Here is a 19918-nt window from a genome sequence, read left to right as displayed (position 1 = left end):
GTCATCCTAATTTATTTTATTTCATTGGCATTAACCAAACTTGACTTTTTAGAAAGGCCCATATAAAGGAATTGTACCCCGCTTTATTTATTCACGGTCATTCGGAAGGTATTTAAGCAATGGCCTGGTTTAGCACAAATTTCACCAATAGCGTCTGATTTAGAGAATTCTCCCTTTATCATCCGTTCTCCCTTCATTAATTCTAATCCCGGATTCACAAATACAGACGTTTCAATGTAGATGCACTTGTTTCCATGTATGATCTGAACCCCCGCCTCACCTTAGAGTCAAATCCTGGATAATTCTATCATTTTTTTTATATTCACAAGAGTGTCGCAAGATGTCAACTTTGGTTATAAGTTTGGTAAAGAAATTTCTCGTCAACGTCTATTTTTTGCCTTTATCTGACGCCCAGTCTATACAGTTTAATTTTTAAACCCCATTTTAGTATCAGAAATTTATTTGTAAAATCCCAGGGACAATTCTTAAATTTTATTTTCAAGGACGCTCATCTTAGGATAAGAGTAGATTGCCATAAGCTGTTCTATCTGAAAATCTATTAGGGCCAAACGAAAGACCAGTGAGAGTGGACGGAGAACGAGCGCAATTGTATACATACTGTAGTGAGTTTTTCGTAGTAGTCTTAAGATAATTTGGATGGGTGCTGTCAATATCACAGGCATGCATCCCTAAGAGAAACGAGAGACAAAAGAAAATGGCGAGATATAACAATAATTTATGTTAACACAAGCAGAAACGACAAATAAAATTCATTAGCGAAGTGTATACGTAATGGAAAGTATCTAGAGAGTAAGAAAAAAAAAATTCAGAATAATTGTCACTGGTTTGTTTCTTTTTCAACATTGGTTGCTTTATCCGAAGTTCCATCTTTAGATTGAAGTCTCTTGTGTCTTATGTCTTTTCGTGTATTATAACCTGAAAAAGAAATATTTGACGTTGAGTAAATTCTATGACAAGTTCATCTTAAATTAAAGGGGGGGGGGTGAATACTGAAAGTTTCGATTCGCTCGATTGAACATTTTGTTTTGCCAAAGAGTAACTGTTTTGGAAAAGGCCTGGGATACTTACTGACTAACGAGCTAAAGAGCCTGTCAACCCAGAGAAGAGCCAAGACAAGCATAAAAAGAAGAAATAACACCAGTGAGTTAGCCTCTTTACCTTCTCCCCCCTCCCCCCCCCCAAAAAAAAAGAAATTACCCAAGTGATGAATCGGATGAAAAATTGTTTGTAACTTACCGTCTGACTGTGAAACCTAAGCAAGATTTTAGGAAAAAGATTAAAGTATCTTTGTCAAAATTACCTTAACAGACTTCTGGAAAACTCTTCTTTAACAAAACATTTCTTTGTTCCGCTTGTAACACCTATTTGAAGCCATAAAAAAATAAATCTCTTCTGATTGAATATTGCTCAACAGTGATCCTGATGCTGGTGGGTAAAACGATAATATAAAGGTATTTATTCAAAGGCTTTTGTAACACATGGCAGGTCAACAAAAGTGGCTCCACTTTTATCAACTGATAAGAACTAGGAAAGTTGGGTAACTCCTAGCTGATGTTGAAACACCCTTTTACAGTTCTAAATTACTATTAATCAAGTATTACTCAGCAATGACTCAGGTGCAGGAGGGGTGCAACGGTAAAATAGAGGCTTTTTTTTCAAAGGTTTGTGTAGTCCATGGAAACTTCTGATTTGCTATAGCAAGATAGTTCCACTCTTCTCTATTGGTAAGGCAAAAAAAAAATTTGGGAACAAGAAACTCTAGGAAGTGTATCCACTTCTGACTCTCAGCTATGACGCTGATGCAGGAGGGTATGCAAAGATAAATTGAAAGATTTTATTCAAAGGTTTTGGTAACACATGCCAACTTCTGATTGTCTATAGTAAGATGACCCCACTTTCCTCAACTGGCCAGGCAAAAAGAAGTTTGTGGTAATATGAAACTCTTAGTATCTTCTTCTGACTCTCAAAAAGGATCCTGATTTGGGAGGAGTAAAACAGGAAAATTGACGCTCTTCTTTTAGTTTTCTTTGTAACATATTACAAGTCCTTTTTTTCTATAGCGAGACAGCTCCGCTCTTCTCAACTAACCATCCAAAAAGTGGATCACGAAAAAATTAAACTCTAGGCAGTGCATCTACATTTAAGATCGTAACCTTTCTGAATCTTTCTACAGTTCTTACATTACCAGTTCTCATTGTTCGTTACTGAGAACTAACGAATAATGAGATGTATGGTATACATTACCAGATATTGCTTGAAATATCTCAATGGGATTCTAGAGTATATTATCAATGTCATCACAGTTTTCAGATAAGAACAACTGAAATACCTCCAGAAACATTTTAAATACATTGCAGATGGACCGTAAAGAAAGACAGTTGGCAAGGCAATTGCGCATATTCTATTGTGCATATATGATTAGTTAAAAAAGGTGCTCATATACAATCAGAATTTCTAAACCAAATATTTACGTCATATTGTTTATCAGCACTGTTGTGTGCTTATACTGTGACGAGTTACTGGTTGCTGCAGTAGAAGTACTTTTGCTTATCAAGATAGGCGAATTGCAGTATTTCTGCTTTTGTTTTCTTTTATTACTGTTAGCACTGGTAATTTTCCTGCAGCTTTTCAAAAGTGGTCCAAAATGGAAACGCTGATTCCTGGAAACGTGACTAAAACACAAAGGGAAAACATTAAGAGTGTGTTCCAGAACCCAACTGTCACTAACGACAGTTGATTGTTTGTTATCATTTTTTTTTTCAAGAAAAGATAGATAACAAAAAAGTATAAAGCCCATTCATGATGAGAGATTTTACCAATAGCGACGTTTAGCTAGGAATAATTTGAATCAATTACATTTTTCTTAGAATTTTATGATTTGCTGAAAAATTCCATAAAAGATTCTGATTGGCTCAAATTAGCATTTACTAAATCTCGATAGCAATAAAGTATAATTTTGAATGGGCTTTGAGCTACTTCTATTATTAAAAGTGGAGAGCAGACTACAATGTTTGCCCCTTTTATACATTAAGGGCTAAACATGTAAGGGCTAATACATTAAGGTTTTAACATGTAAGGACTAAATTTGTCGTAATACACCATTCTAGACTGGAGGTAATGACAGATAACTCATGATCAGTAACGATTATTAAGCTCTTGAACTATTTCCTAAATATATTACAAGGCCTTTAACAAAAAAAAACAAACTATAAGACATGATCGTTTTATTCACAATAGAAACTCGGAAGCAAATTAGTATTTCTATCAGAATTAATGTTAGGGACATAAATCCATGGGTGACAAGAACATCTAAATATAATACTAAATACTGCATTTGAAGCTATGTTTGGGTTAAAAGAGGAAGTTATATAGACGTCTATTAACCGTAACCGTCTTAAATAATAATATTTTGATGAATTTTTAAGAGAAGAGCTTTTAAATTTGATACAACTAATCGTTTTCTCACGGAGTCCAGTAATTAAAAATTACTTTAGGATAGAGATGTTGGAAGTTTTACTTGTAAATGATTAAAGTTACTAAACGTCAATACATTTTAAGTAAACTTGATGTTTCCATTAATCAAACAGTTCGTGGTAACGAACTGTAAGTCAGAAGCCACCCGGCTCAAAAGCAACAAAAACTCCAAAATGCGAAACTTCTATGCCATTAATTATTTCAAAGGAATAAAATTTTTGAGCTAATTCCAAATATATAAGCTCATTCGTGTTTAATTTTATTCATTCACCGTTATATACCCAAGAAATTTTGACTGTTTTCCAATAAAAAGGGGAAACACCACTCTAAAATTTATAGAACTTTAGCGAAAATCACATCATCGGATTCAGCGTTTCGGAGAACCCTACTGTAGAAGTTTCGAGCTCCTCTCTGCAAAAGTGTGGAATTTTATATTTTTTGTCAGAAGAAAGATCACGGATGCGTGTTTATTTACTTTTTTATTTCCCCAGGGGTGATCGTGTCTATCAAGTAATCCTAGAATATCGTGAGAGGGCTCATTCGAACGGAAATTAAAAGTTCTAGTGCCCTTTTTAAGTGACCAAAAAAATTTGAGGGCAGCTTGGCCCCCTCTCACGCTCATTTTTCCCGAAGTCACCCAATTAAAATTTTGAGATAGCCATTTTGTTCAGCATAGTCGAAAATCTAATAAATATGTCTTTGAGGATGACTTGATTCCCCACAGTTCCTGGGGGTAGGGCTCCAAATTATGAGCCTTTCCCATTGTTTTCATATAGGCTAATATTGACTATTAGGAAGTATACAGACGTTTTCAGGAAGGATTTTTTCTGGTGGAAGGGGGTTGGAGGAGGGGGTTACTCGGGAGAATCTTTCCGTGGAGGATGTTTTATTGGGGTAAGGGACATTTCTATGAAAGGGGCACCGGATTTCCCAGCATTATTTAAAAAACAATCAGAAATTAAATTAAAAAAAACGAGTTTTTTCAACTGAAAGTATGAAGCAACATTAGAACTTAAAACGAACAGAAATTATTACGTATATGAGGGGGTTCGCCCCCAAGTCAATACCTCGTTCTTTACTCTACAGTTTTTTTAGTGCTTTCAAAAGACCTATCTATTCTAATTAAACGGCCTTTGTGGTTCAGGGGTTTGTGATTTAAACAAAATTTTAACTTTAACGTAAAGAGCGTGGTATTGACTAAGGGGAAAACACCCTCATATATGTAATAACATATAGGTTATAAGAAAACAATAAAAAAAACAAGCGATACGGCTCAATTGTAGTCGAAACTTTAAAAAACGGAATTTTCATGTCAATAAATGTATCAAAAGAATGGGCTTATAATGCTGATTCTAAATATATAAATCTGCAAAAATGTGCAACTTTGTATTTTTTGCCAGAAGAAAGATCACGGTTGCGTGTTTATTATTATTATTTTTTTTTTTTTTAGGGGTAATCGTACCGACCCAGCGGTCCTAGAACATCAAGAGAGAGCTCATTCGAACGGAAATTAAATGTTATAGTGCCCTTTTCAGTGACCAAAAATGCTGGAGGGTAACTTGGTCCCATCCCACGCCCCTTTTTTCCCAATTTCTTCTGATTCACAAGGAAACAATTTTTTTGTACTTTCGTCAGAGACATTTATTCTAATTAACGACCTTTGTGATTAAGGAGTCATTCTTAAAGAATTAGAACACGATTTGAACTTAACTTAAAGATTGAGGTATTGACTAGGGGGCGAACCCCATAATATACGTAATAAAAATATACGAATATAGAAGTTCGTTACGTAAGTTAATTTGTAAATTACGTCAGAACCAAATTTAGAGAAAACCATTTAGCAAAAGAAAAGTAAAATTAATATGCAAATTTTGTTTTATTTATTCAATGACGGTAAGCCAAAATGAAAGCTGCATTAATTAAAAAACGATCAGAAATTAAATAAAAAAAGACAAGTTTTTTAATCTGAAAGTAAGGAGCGACATTAAAACTTAAAACGAACAGAAATTATTCCGTATATGAAAGGGGCTGTCCCCTCCTCAATAGAAATTACTTTATTTATTTTATTAACAAATAGTAATTATTTTTTTTAATAATAGAAATTATTTATTTATATTTCCCAAAGACAATACTGGTTTTCTCTTAAAATTTATTCTGTAGCATCCCAATAGTCAAACAAGTCTTTACAAAATTCTCTTTTTACCGAAATCAAGCCAGTGACTTTACATTTACTATATTCACTTTTATCACATTTTGGATCTCCTCCGCTGAAAGCTAGTATCTAAACAAATATTCAACTTTTAATTAATGATGAACAACCCTCTAACCTCGTTTGGAAACCAAAATTTTTCTATCTCCTATGCTTGCCGAGATGCAACCTAGCATATACAGGGGTACAAAACGTTTCCCCGGCTTTCCACAATCACAACCGAGTGTAACGTATTCAAATTACAAAGCCTAGCTTTTACGCAGTAGAAAACGGAGTGGACAAGACGGCAAGAAACCAACATCTGAAAACCTAATGAAAATATTCTATATCATCCTTTTTATCCCGTCCCCCCCCCCAAAAAAAAAACTATTTTTCGATTTTTTAAAAACTGGAAAAACGCAGATACTAGGTTTTGGCAGAGGACAGACAATTTCCGATATGAAAGCTTAATTAATTTCCCTTAAATCATTAGGAACTTCTCCTTAATCAAAAATGATAACACTTTCTTAAAATTTTCAGCTCAACTATGCTTAAAACCGTCTTCACCTTAAATTTGAAATCCTTGTTCATTTCTTTTACTGGAATGGATTCAGGCAGACCTCCCAATTTTTCCACCATGTCAATATACTATTCGTATTGAGAATGTCTATTATGTCATCTAGCTATATCCTCCATATCCTTAGTAATTAGATCGATAGACTTTTATATCACTTTTCCTAAATTCACAGTTTAATGCCTTTCTTGCTTTCTCTTTGTTTTCATGTGACCTTTGGTGGCACAGATTCAAGAAATAGTAGGGGAGGGGGGATGAGACAAATATTCTTCGATTGTTTAATGAATATACAAAAGATGGAGACTTTTAAAATTTAAAGGGGGTGAAAATTTCTTTTTGTAATTTGAATACAAAACAAAGGGCTTTTCAAAATCCAGAGAGGATAACTGCCCTTCCCTTATTGAAGCCCATGGTGGGTTTGAATTCTACAAAATTTAAAGTTTTTCCACACTAATGACAGCTGCTTTTTTAATTTCCCTTCCTATATCATTTGCTACTTAAAAAGCAACTTTACTAACAGTATTCCATCCTTCTGCATTAACGAACACAAATACAAACAGAGTTTATATTTCTACTAGATTTTGGATTTATTAATGCTAAATTAAATAAAAAAAACAAGTTTTTCAAACTGAAAGTAAGGAGTGACATTAAAACTTAAAACGAACAGAAATTATTCCGTATATGAAAGGGGCTGTCCCCTCCTCAACGCCTCGCTCTTTACGCTAAAGTTTAACTTTCCCACAACTTTATTTTTTTAAACAACAAAAAACTTTAGCGGTAAAGAGCGAGGTGTGAAAAACCTGATTTTTGAAAGAGGGGGGGGGGAACACGATTTGAACTTAATGTAAAGAATGAGGTATTAACTAGGGGGCGAACCCTATAACATACGTAATAAAAATATACGAATATAGAAGTCCGTTACGTAAGTTAATTTGTAAATTACGTCAGAACCAAATTTAGAGAAAACCATTTAGCAAAAGAAAAGTAAAATTAATATGCAAATTTTGTTTTACTTATTCAATGACGGTGAGCCAAAATGAAAGCTGCATTAACTAAAAAACGATCAGAAATTAAATAAAAAAAAACAAATTTTTTAATCTGAAAGTAAGGAGCGACAATAAAACTTAAAACGAACAGAAATTATTCCGTATATGAAAGGGGCTGTCCCCTCCTCAACGCCTCGCTCTTTACGCTAAAGTTTTTTATTGTTTAAAAAAATAAAGTTGTGGGAAAGTTAATCTGTGGGAAAGATACTAGATTTCAGCGGAGGAGATCCAAAATGTGATAAAAAGGAATATAAATTTTAAGAGAAAACCAGTATCGTCTTTGGGAAATATAAATAAATAATTTCTATTATTAAAAAAAATAATTACTATTTGTTAATAAAATAAATAAAGTAATTTCTATTTGTTAACATATACAATAGAGTGGATTAGTGCGCCAGATTTACGATCCTTTGTCGGAGAGGACGAGGGTTCAAATCCTAGTGTATCCAATTATTTGGTTTGGGAAGGGGGTCAGCGACGCGACTCTGTAAGCTCAGCCAGAGTCGACCCAATTTTAAATGGGTACCTGGAGAAATCTGGGGAAGGTAAACAGGAAGGGTGTGTGAAAGCACAGGATGTGAAAGCCGCATTCTTTTTTTCTATTTTTTTAGTCCTGGATGTTATAAACGGTCGGCAGTCTGCTCAGTCTGCTCTAAACATTTAGTGGCGAACTTATCCTTATTTGGTACACCAGATTTAGCATATTAGAATTATTAGTGATGTACGTAAAATGGATATTCTTATCCATTTCCTACGAAGAGTCGTTATTGCATTTAGCTTCGAATTTTCGATGGCTTTTGCCGTAAGTGTCGGGGTAAAGGCTGCACGGGAATACGGAGTTTGAAGCAAGTTAAAACATTCTTAGATGTAGATTGTCCGGATGATTTGAGTGTCGTACGCCAAAGTATGAATCAAACAAAAAAAATTGTTGAAGGCTGTGAGAGTCAAAGATGGGAGAGTAGGTTTAAAAATGAATATCAAGAAGACTAAGTAGGTTGAATTTGGAATGAATGGGATGGAAATGGAATGAATGAAATGAATTTGGAATGAGGCAATAATAAGTACTAAAAACGATCTAGTTAGATAGCTACTTGTTACATTTTTAGTCAGAAAGGTGGATGCTGTGGAGATGTGAAAAGTTTAATAGCCAAAGTAATTTTTTTTTTTTTACAGCTGAAAACAAAATCAGAAGAATGGAATTGAGATTATGCTGCTAAAAGCTATAGTAATGACGAACATAAAAGTATAGCTCTTAAACGTAGTCGCTTCGAAAAGTAGTAGAAGTTAATTTTAGATGTCGTTTAAAGAAAATGCATAAATAGCCTTAGGCAATCACTCAAGTGACTGCACATAAGAAAGAAAGGTTAAGCAGGAAATGTCACATTCCACGGATGAAGGATAAAAGGCTAGAAATATTTATCAAACAGTTCCTGGTAACGAACTGTAAATAAGGAGCGACCCGGCTCAATGGTAACAGAAACTCTAAAAAACAGAATTTTGGTATCAATAGATACATCAAAAGAATCATATTTTAATTCTGATTTCAAATATATAAGTTTCATCAAGTTTAGTCTTACCAATCAAAAGTTACACGCCTGAGAAAATTTGCCTGATTTTCGAAAAAAAGGGGTAGACCCCCTAAAAGCTATAGAACCTTAATGAAAATCAGACCATCATATTCCGTGTATCAGAGAAACCTACTGTAGAAGTTTTAAGCTCCTATCTACAAAAATGTGGAATTTTGCATTTTTTGCCGGAAGAAAGATCACGGATGCGTGTTTATTTGTTTGTTTGTTTTTTTTTCTTTTCCCCAGGGGTAATCGTATAGGCCCAGGGCTCCTAGAATATCGTAGGAGTGCTCATTGGAATAGAAATTAAAAGTTTTAGTGATCTTTTTAATTGACTAAAAAAATGGAGGGTAATTAGACCCCCTCCCGTGCTATTTTTTTCTCAAAGTTACCCAATTAAAATTTTGAGATAGCCATTTTGTTCAGCATAGTCGAAAATCTAATAAATATGTCTTTTACGATGACTTAATCCCCCACAGTTCCCAGGGGAAGGGCTGCAAGTTATGAACTTTGCCCATTGCTTACATATTGTATTGGGTATTGGAAAGTATACAGACATTTTCAGGACGGATTTTTTTCGGGTAGGGGGGGGGCTGGAGGAGGGGGTTACTCGGGAGAATCTTTCCGTGGAGGATGTTTCTTTGGGGTAAGGGACATTTCTATGAAGGGGGCGCCGGATTTCCAAGCATTATTTTAAAAACGATCAGAAATTAAATTAAAAAAAGTAAGTTTTTTCAACTGAAAGTAAGAAGCAATATTAGGACTTAAAATGAACAAAAATTATTACGTATATGAGGGGGTTCTCCCCCAAGTCAATGCCTCGCTCTTTACGTTACAGTTTTTTTTTAGTGCTTTCAAAAGAGCTATCTATTCTAATTAAACGGCCCTTGTGATTCAGGGGTTTGTGAATTAAAATTGTTTTTAACTTTTAACGTAAAGACCGTGGTATTGACTAAGCGGAGAACCCCATCATATACGTAATAACATATACGTAATAAAAAAAAAAAAAAAAAAAAAAACAAGCGATACGGCTAAAAATCAAACTAAACTTTTAAAAACGGAATTTTCATTTCAATAAATTTATCAAAAGAATAGGCTTATAATGTTGATTCTAAATATATGAATTTTATTAAATTTAGTATTACTCATCAAAGGCTACGAGCCTGAGAAAATTTATCTGATTTTTTTAAGAGGGGAAACATCCCATAAAAGGGGAAGAGTTTTGATGAAAATCTCACCGTCAGATTCAGCCAATCAGAAAACCCTATAACTTAGGTTTCAAACTCGTATCTGCAAATAACTGGAGCTTAATATTATTTATCGGGAGCAAAATATACGAATACAAAAGTTATTTACGTGATGTAATTTTTAAATTACGTCAGAGCCAAATTAAGAGACAGCCAGTTATCAAAAGAAAATCAATATTTTCATGAAAATCCTGTTTGATTATTCAGTGGCAGTGAGCCAAAGTAAAAGCTGTATCAACAGAGAAATGATCAGTAATTAAATAAAAAAAACAAGTTTTTTAAACTGAAAGTAAAGAATGACATTAAAACTTAAAACGAACAGAAATTATTCCGTATATGAAAGGGGCTGCCCCCTCCTCAACGCCTCGCTCTTTACGCTAAAGTTTGACTCTGTCTCACAACTTTATTCTTTAAAACAAAAAAAAACTTTAGCGTAAAGAGCGAGGAGTTGAGGAGGGGACAGCCCCTTTAAAATACGGAATAATTTCTGTTCGTTTTAAGTTTTAATGTCGCTCCTTACTTTCAGTTTAAAAAACTTGTTTTTTTTTAATTTATGTTTCAAGGTAGCACGTTCTTTGGAATGAAAAGAGGTTAAAGGAATAGATTTTGAGGAACTGGGAACTTAACGAGATGGATAGAAGAGTGAAGCTTTGAGCCGATTGGGGTCAAGAGGAGTTTCTTTTAGATATCTTGGCCTGGGCTGGTTTGGTGCTACGATGATTTGCTAGCAATAATAGTAGTAGTAGTAGTAATAGCCGTTAAAAGTAAAGTTATATGATTCCAATAATGTAACTGCAGCTTGGCATTGGCATAAGGACAGTTGTCACTGCTTAACGGACGCACTGTGCGTACTAACCTCGATATGCAGCTTGAATTTTCGTGGCTGCACAGTGTTCTCGTGTGTTTGATTCATATTCGTCTTCCTCTGCTGACCTTGTTTTTCTTGGTGATCGGTGCATGTTCTTTCGAGTTTTGTAACCTGGAAAAATTATGAGCCAGATTAAAAACCTGACAAATTAGGATAAGTGTTTCACTGTCTTTACATTTCTCTTTTAGATGTTTTTTTTTCTTTTAAAATATGTCTATTTATCGGTTTTTGATTACTTTAAATTTAACAACAGGTATGGTATAAAGACTTAAAAAAATTAATCAGTTTTGTAATTTTTATTTGACTACCAGCAAGCTTCTAGCACTTGACAGGCAAGTACTCCAGCGCTTTAAAGCTTCTAGGGTGGATGTTTTGTGTGTGAAGTATTAAATGAAGTTCTAAGCACAAAATAAGTCTAATGAAGTAAAAACACGTTCTAAAATAGTTTTTAAAATTGTCTAAAGCTTTGAATATTCTCAGATGTCTGATATTTTCGGACGAAGAATCGATTGAGCTTAAAACACTACAAAAAGCCTACTGAGACTAACCTAAAATATAAGCAGTTAAGAAGTTAATGAAGTTAGTTAACTTCAGAAACTTAAGAAGTCAAGTTTCTCATTTTTTCAGAAATGAGAAAATTTTCTGAAGACAGTAATTAAAATTTGATTTTGAGTTAATATTTCAACTAAATGACAAATTACTAAAGCGAAGAGACTAGCAAAAATCTAACTCATTCAAATTTCTGTTTGTAAAATAACAATGAAGTAAAAATCATACAAAAATATTAAATTTAGACAAAACTTTAACTTCATTACCTCGTAGGATTTAGCTAAGAGTCTAAACGGTTGTAACGCCCAATTTATCTGGATCTGTTATATAACTAAATAAAAAAACAAGTGTTTTTAACTGAAAGTAAGGAGCGACAATAAAGCTTAAAACGAACAGAAATTATTCCGTATATGAAAGGGGCTGTCCCCTCCTCAACGCCTCGCTCTTTACGCTAAAGTTGTTTTTATTGTCTTAAAAAATTGAGTTGTGAGAAAGAGTCAAACTTAAGCGCAAAGAGCGAAGCGTTGAGGTATTGAAGCATATGAGGTAAACCCTACAGTAGCGTTTAATAATACGCTGAATCCGATGGTATCATTTTCATTAAGGTTCTATGACTTTTAGGGGGTGTCTCCCCCTTTTTTTGAAAATCAGGCAAATTTTCTCAGGCGCGTAACTTTTGCCGGGTACTAAACTTGATGAAACTTGTATATTTGAAATCAGCATAAAAATCCGATTCTTTTGATGTATCTATTGGTATTAAAATTCTGTTTATTTTGGAGTTTCGGTTACTATTTTGCCGGATCACTCCTTGCAGTTCGTTACCACGAACTGTTTGATAAATAGGGGGGGTGCAACAGTTATGTTCAATAGGCTATTGAAAAAATATAGGCTAGTGATAATTTTTCAAAATTAAGTAATGAAAGTGATATGATTTTAAGACGAACATAAGAATTCTATGAATTTATCAATTAAAGGGATAATTAACTAGACCGGATGAATTGTCTAAGAGTAGCCTTAGGTACGCGAATGACTGGTGATATATCAAACAACAAGCTGTACGAAAAGTATGGTTCGATTCCGCTTTCTACGACTATTTTGAAATAAAGGTTAAGATGGCTTGGCCGCCTTTTACGGATGAAGGATTACAGCTTGCCAAAAATTATGCTTTTATGGCCAGTCATAAGGGGCCCAAAAAAAGTAGAATAAAATCCTCCTCGAATAAAGTGGGAATTGGTCACCAGTAAGGATTCAATGGAAACTGTAACTTCTTAGGAAGGAGTAAAGAGTTAGCCTTTGAATAGGCTGGGGGAAGAAGGAGCTTGGTCAGCTCTGTCGAAATCAGGCGGCTTGGTGCTACAGTAAGTAGTTAGTAGTAGTAAAATGTTTTCAGATCTGAATATTAGTGATTGGCGGAGAGTTATCAACATAATTGATTATATAGGTGAATGGTAGTCAATAATGACTGTGTGTTTTTGTTTTCCTTCTTGTTAGATAATAATACTCGGCCATAAGAATTGCCTATGGCTGCCATTCTTTATTAAATAACCCATATAAATACAAAATATGCAAGAGTAGAAACAATATCAAAGCTATTTACCTCTGAAATAGGCTTGTATAATTGTAGCAGCAACTACTTCATGCATGGAACCCAGCTGTCTTGAGAATTCTGCTGGATTGAGGTTCAAAGGAGGATCACTTGAATGGCGAGGTAAAACATCACTGTGCCTTCGGTTACTTTTTCTTACATAGGCGTATATACCTCGATTTGCTGAAACAAGACGTAAAATTATTTAGCATTCCTCACGAATCTTTACATAGTTTATTACGTATTTTGGTATCACATCTTTGATTTTCTTTCTTTTTTGCTTTATGAAATAGGCTCAACAAAAAGAACACAGGACATTCGATTATTCAATTCGTCCCGACAGACTCAAAGATGAGCCCGATAAACTTACTTAATAAAAGCAATTCGGACTATGACCTCATTTTCTACTTAGTATCGCATGGAATGTAAAAGACAATACTGTACGCTAAAAGACAAAAACCTAAATAGCAAAACACAATGCCTCTTTGCATACCCACGCACAAGACTGTCCCCCTTTTCAGTAATAATAGTGAAAAAAAATCCCACCTACAAGATACTTGCAAAACTATTCTGATTTGGGATAGCCCAGAATGGAAAGACTCCATTTGAGGTGCAACATGGAAACTCCATTCCACAAAGCACTATTTGTTTAAATATTAATTAGAAACATTATCCTCATCTGTACGATGGTGCACTCCAATCAGCACTCCATGGTGCAGCTCGATCATCGGCACATCGACCGAATTCAATAACACTCTACCTGAAAATGCTCACCTCTTTTTAGAAAAACTCCCAACCACACCATCTTGACCTGGGCTGTATCCAGGATTTTTGTGCGGAGGGGAGAGTATTACAAAAAAGCATCGTGGGTTGTATCCAGCTGTTTTAATGCATTTTTATTACGGTTTTACAAGTCAGACAAAAATCTCGGGGGGGGGGGAAGGGTTTCAAACCCCCTAAAGTCTCCCCTAAATACGACCTTGCTCTAGACCTTCTTCTCCCATTTACTATTGCAAAATAAAATGTTGGTCAAACTGATATACAACGAAGTTCTGAAAATTTCAATTTTAAGTTGGATATTTGTCGCAAAAAAAAAACATTTAAGGATAATAATATCATCAAGTCATACACAATATAAAGGAAGGAAAATAAATAACTTGACTTTCCCTCCCTAGACGCCCACTCCTCCCAGAATAATCCCTCCTCTTATTTTTGTCTGACAGAGACTGCTCGCCATGCTATAACTGCATGCCTACACGAAGGACTATATATCAATACCTCACCCCTCCCCCTGCAACACACCAAATCCTGTTTTTGATGTTGTCCTGCCATGGAAGGGTCCCATGCGCCCATTTCCAGCCCAATTATTCTATTAGCTTGGGACTGGATGATAAGCAAACCAACGACCGAAGAGTATTTCAGTACAGGTTTAAAACAATAATTTTTGTTATGATAAAAGCAAATAGTACTTATTTGAAGTTAAATCAATGAATCCAAGGCTTTGAAGCGAGAAATATGTAAAACCGCACTGATTAACTGTTCAGAGCCAATCTCTTTTGGTATTTCTGGAAATCTGCAATCACGGATTTTATGTAACTATTCACTTTTCGTTTTCAGCAATGATGCGAAAAGAAGCAATGTCTAGGGTTGCAATCTATACTATCATGCAAAACTTGAACGTGACTTCAAAAGAGGAGTGTTGATGCCCTGACCTAGTTTTCCCCCACCCCTATCCCAAAAATACCTTTTGGGGGGTCTTTCATTGCAAATTTTTTTTTTGTTTTTGCAGTTTTATAAAGAAATGAATAAAAACAAAAAATTTACCACTCGCTTTATGCTTAGAAAAAATCTATTTTGCCCCTGCCCTCTTAAATTTTCGTGAATTGACGCCACTGAGCTTCAACCATAATTCTTGTCTTTATTTGAAAAAATTGACATTTTCCTTTCCTTTCTTTGGATTTACCAATTAGAAATTGTCTTCTTCGTTTTTTCACTGTATTACATCGCAAGACTATTGCATAATATATCATCAGACTAATAAACTCTTTTGAACTTGTACTTTACCTTGTTTTCAGAAATGCACTTAATCCCTGTATAGTTACATGCTGCGTTTGCAGGTAACAGTGTGGTCTTATGAAATGCCATTTATTTCAAAGGTTTGCTAAAAACAGACATTTAAATCCATAGAATATTTTGTCTTATGCCGGAAAACGAGTCCAGGAAATTTGAGTCTACTTTTGACTAAATGAAAAAATTTTCTTTTTTAATTAAAATTAAGAAGTAATATTAAAGTTAAAACAAAAAAAAAATTAATCTGTATTGAAAGGGGTTGCCCCCTCCTCAATGCCTTGCTGTTTATGCCAAAGTTTTTTACTGCTTTGAAAAAACTTCTTATTGAAAATCAACGGCTCTTGTGTTTCAACATTCGTTCTTATAGCATTGGCACCAAAAAAAATTCAAGCTTTAGCGTAAAGAGCAAGGGATTGAGGAGGTGCCAATGCCGTTCATATACGCGATAATTTCTGTTCTTTTAAAATTATAATATTACTCTTTACTTTAAATTTGAAAAAAATGTTTTATATTTATTTTCTGATCATTTTTAAACTCAGGCCTGGAAATTTTCCTTCTCACTCCGTGGAAAATCATCCATAGAAAATTCTCCCTTAAAAAATTAACGTATATTTCACTAAAACAAACGCTATATGTAAACAATGGACAAATTCCATAACTTAGAGCCCTTTTTCCTGGGACTTTGGGGGTTACGTTAACACCAGGGGCAGAGTTATTGAATCTATCAACTATGTTGAACAAAATGGTTAACTTAAAATTTTGATCGCTTGCCTTTTGGGAAAAAAGGAGCGCGACGCAGGGGTTCGTTACCCTCTAATTTTTAAAGTCACTTAAAAGGGGGGTTAGAACTTTTAATTTCCATTTGAACAAGCCCTTTTCAAATCTTGTCGGACCCTTGGTTTTATACAATAACCTTTGGTAAGTAAAGAAAAAAAACAAAAAAAAACCCCAGAAAATACAAAATAAGAAACAATAACAAATTAACACGCAGCCGTGATCTTCCTTCTGGCAAAAATAAAAAAAAAATCCGAATTTTTGAAGATAGAAGCAGAAATCCTTTGCAGTAGTTTTTTTTTGATATGCTGAACCTGATAGCGTGGCTTTAATTAAGATTGCTACATTTTCTGGGGGTGCCCCCCCACGTTTTCAAAAATCAGCCAAATTTTCTTTGAATGTATTAATTTTTATCAAATTACCTTTTTGAGAGTTTCGGTTACTATTGGGCCGACTCGCTTCTCACCAACAGCTTGTTATCACGAACTGTTTGAACCTGACTATTGATGAATTAGTTTTATCTTTCGGGTAAAAAAAAATTAATGGTAATTCTTTTTCTTTTGTAGGATACTGAAATCTTAAAGATTATTACAAAGGGATGCCCAATGATTTCTCAAAGAAGTCAGTTTTTCATTGTGAATATCCATGTATATTTATGGATTTTGATCGTATTTTGCTTTAAAAGGCACTTCTTAGTATCTTACCCAGTAGCAACATACCCATGCCCTCTACTTAATTCTTGGTATGAATATTATATGCTATTGACTTTAAAAATTACTGTTTTGGGTTTATTATCAAGCAAATGCACCTTTAGTATGTAACATACGGTTTCAGAATAAAACCGACAAGCTTAGGATATCTTTTTTAGCATTTGCTGTGGCATCAATTTGTTTCAGTTAGTATAGTCGTACCAGCTTGACACGATTTTCCTGCAGTATCAATGATACTACTGTATTTTTTTATCAACGTTTCGACCTCGGTCGGCAAAACAGCAAGAAGTGATGTACAGCCAGTCGACAGAAGGTCACCTGATGGACTTTGTAGAAAGCTATCTATGCTAGATACATTGTTTTCGGCAGTTCATGTGGGAAAGATGGGAAGCAGGGGTAATTCAGCTTGGCCTGCCACTGCTAAGGTGTCGAGCGCGTATGTTTTTTCGGTAAAAACAGCTTGTGAATTTTTAAGATAAGGTTTGATGGTTCATTTCGGAAATAATTATTTTCAGTCATTTGAAGTGAGATATGAAGTGACTTTTTAGGCTTACCTCCGCTGCTCCTCCTTCGTTCACGTCTTAAAGATCGCATGGCCCTCCTGACCAGGAATCCTCGTACTCCAGCTTGTATTTTAGTTGCTGCTTTCTGAAGCTCTGTACAATCTTCAAAGCCGTGTAAATTAGGTACTCTCTGGTTGTCTTGCAATGTATTTTGCTGGCTTTCCCTATATGATAAAGAGCAAATAGTAAGTTTAAAAGTATGCTATTTTGGTAACATTAGTCGGATAAAAACCATTGTTTCCATTCTATAAAACTTCTTAAAGTACCGCTGAAAAAAAAATGTACTAAAAAATATACTCAGTGAGGTGACTATAAAAATAAATCTTTAAAAGAACTTATCCATTCTGGTTTAGATTTAAAAATTCAGGATTTCCTAAATTTTTAATTTTGTTTTCTAAATGAAAAAAAATTGGAAATATAGAATTTTATGCTCTCCTCTGTGTTTTGCACCTAGATTCAAATTCTTCTAATTTACTCTCCTCTAATTTTATCTTTTTTTTTGTTTTTAAATAGACGGTCCATTTATAAGATTGATATTCTTCTTGTAATTTACATCAGCGAAAAGTCACGTGGTCCCACTAAAGCTTGATATCCAATATAAAAGCTAACTAGTAATAAGACAAAGAGCAACCAAAGATAGGTTTCAGTCTCCCAACCATCTGGGAGACCTAAAATATACAAAATTGATAAAAATTATGAATATGGACTATTTTGCCTTTTCAGGAAAAATAGCCTATCTTTGGACTTTAAGCCCTTCTCCTCAAGAAAGTCGTTTTACAGCCCTTCAACCCATAGCTGATAAATTTTCCAGTGCCCTTGGAACGCATCTCTGTGATTTAATATAATGAATTTAAGTGAAGTTTGGTATTCTTCCATCTATTTTCATAAGTCCATTGTCCTACACCCTCAGCCTATTAGTCAACAAATTTGGTAGGAGGGATACTCTCATATATTGCTATGGCTTGATAATAAAGGCACGGTCGTGGGGGTTATCCGATTTGAGCCCCCCTCCCCCTTAATTTTTGGCCGACTCGCACAAACGTAACAAAAATATGCGTAAACAAATTTTTATTGCGTTCTGTAAACATTTTGCTATGGTAGCCCCCCTCCCTCCTTCCGAACAAAAAAATCCTCTCCCCGAAAAAAATCTTGAATATGGCCCTGAATGAAGTGCTCTGAATTTCTGGCCTTAGTTCAGTTGCAAACAATTGAGATAGATTAAACTTCTGCGCTGGCTCTTGTACCCGAATGCAAATTCTGATAGAGTATCAGAGTTCAGGCTCTGAGTGCTCTTATAGAAATTAAAGCATCAGAATACAGCTTTAAATGAGTAATACTCTGAAATATGGTAATTCTGGCTATACCACCTCCTTTCTTCTGGTTCATAAGCTCTTGTGGTGATTCAAAATCTATTAAGATTTCTTTGTTAAAACCTTTTGAAGCAAACCTAATTTAACAGAGAGCTTCATAATGAAATAAAACTAAAATTCTAGATTAAGGAAATATTAAATGGATGTTGTTCTGTAGCATTGTGTACTAAAAGTCCCTCTTATGTTGATGATTTTTTATCTTCACAATATGCGGTGATGATATTATGCAGTAGAGAGATAAACCTTAAATATGTTGTTTATCATTTTTAATTTCCTAGGACCGCTTTGTGCGGAAAGGGTACTTGTAGAAACTCTGGAGGGGGCTTAATTAATTACAAACTGAAATTTTGGGCGCCAATTTTAAGAGTCAACAGTAGTTGAGGGAAAGGAGCCCCCCTTTACTTTTTTCTACACCTCCCCTGCCCTTCAAAGATAATTTATCAAACTTTTGAACTAGCCAATTTGTTCATGATAGTCGAAAAGTTAAACAAATCCGCCTTTGGTAATGGTAAGACCCCCAAAGGCCATAGGGTGACGGCAATAAATACTTGGCAATTATATACTTCTCAGAAATTATATATGTTTGATATGATTGGCAATCACATCAAACTTAGAGATAACAAATACTACAATAGGTGAATAAATGAAGCTTAAAAATAAAACAACAGAAATTGAAATGATTAATCCAGTAAAACTTAAATCAAACAAAAATTATTATAAATAGGACCAAGGCTACTGCCCTTTAAACCTTCTACAAGCCATAACATCATTTGTACTTTACTGAAAACTACTTGTATTTTGAACAGCGGGTTTTTGTTTATGATAACATCAACAGTAACCAAAAAAAATATTACAAGGCTAAAGGAGATTTTCGAATAATAGTGGTGTTCTTCCCTCTCCCTCCTAAATCATCTCAGAAAAGCGAATATGTTAAGACACAAAAATAATTATTTGCAATAGTTATCTACAGAACAATACTACAATACGAGTTTTTGTGTAACAATATCGATACATAGTTTTGTGTGACCATGTGTGCTTCATAATTAATTTATGTGAAGTTTATAACTAATGATTAACCCAGGGTAATATTATAAGTAAAATAATATTAAAAGGATATTCAAGGTTTCCAAATAAGAGCGGTGCTACTCCCCTCCCTCCCAAATCCTCTAAGTGGCTTGACTATCATTTGCATTTAATTCAAAACAGCATGTATTTTGAACAGTGTGGTTTTTATTCATCGAAGCGTCAAAAAGAAGAAAAATAAAATAAAACTACCATAATAATCAAGAGGATTAGGAAGAGTAGACTGAT

At 34.4% G+C, this 19918-nt stretch overlaps 1 protein-coding gene across 1 annotated transcript in view; it reads right to left on the bottom strand.

The window, feature by feature from the left end:
- Positions 1-720: 720 nt before the first annotated feature.
- Positions 721-19918, bottom strand: part of LOC148950657 (uncharacterized) — a 37149-nt gene continuing 17951 nt past the window's right edge. Inside the window, exons 4-7 of the mRNA XM_089091914.1 lie at positions 17229-17401; positions 13133-13303; positions 10975-11097; positions 721-936 (exon numbers count right to left, since the gene is read on the bottom strand). Of these exons, the coding sequence (XP_088948040.1) occupies positions 839-936; positions 10975-11097; positions 13133-13303; positions 17229-17401 (565 nt within the window). The 3' untranslated portion in view covers positions 721-838. The remainder of the gene's footprint in view (positions 937-10974; positions 11098-13132; positions 13304-17228; positions 17402-19918) is intronic.

The sequence above is a fragment of the Artemia sp. Qi Xiang Cuo genome, chromosome 7, assembly GCF_049724085.1.
Source record: "Artemia sp. Qi Xiang Cuo chromosome 7, ASM4972408v1, whole genome shotgun sequence".
In the NCBI taxonomy this organism is placed as follows: Eukaryota; Metazoa; Arthropoda; class Branchiopoda; order Anostraca; family Artemiidae; genus Artemia; species Artemia sp. Qi Xiang Cuo.
The sequence above is the reverse complement of the archived record's forward strand: the minus strand, read 5'-3'. Positions and strand labels throughout refer to the sequence as shown.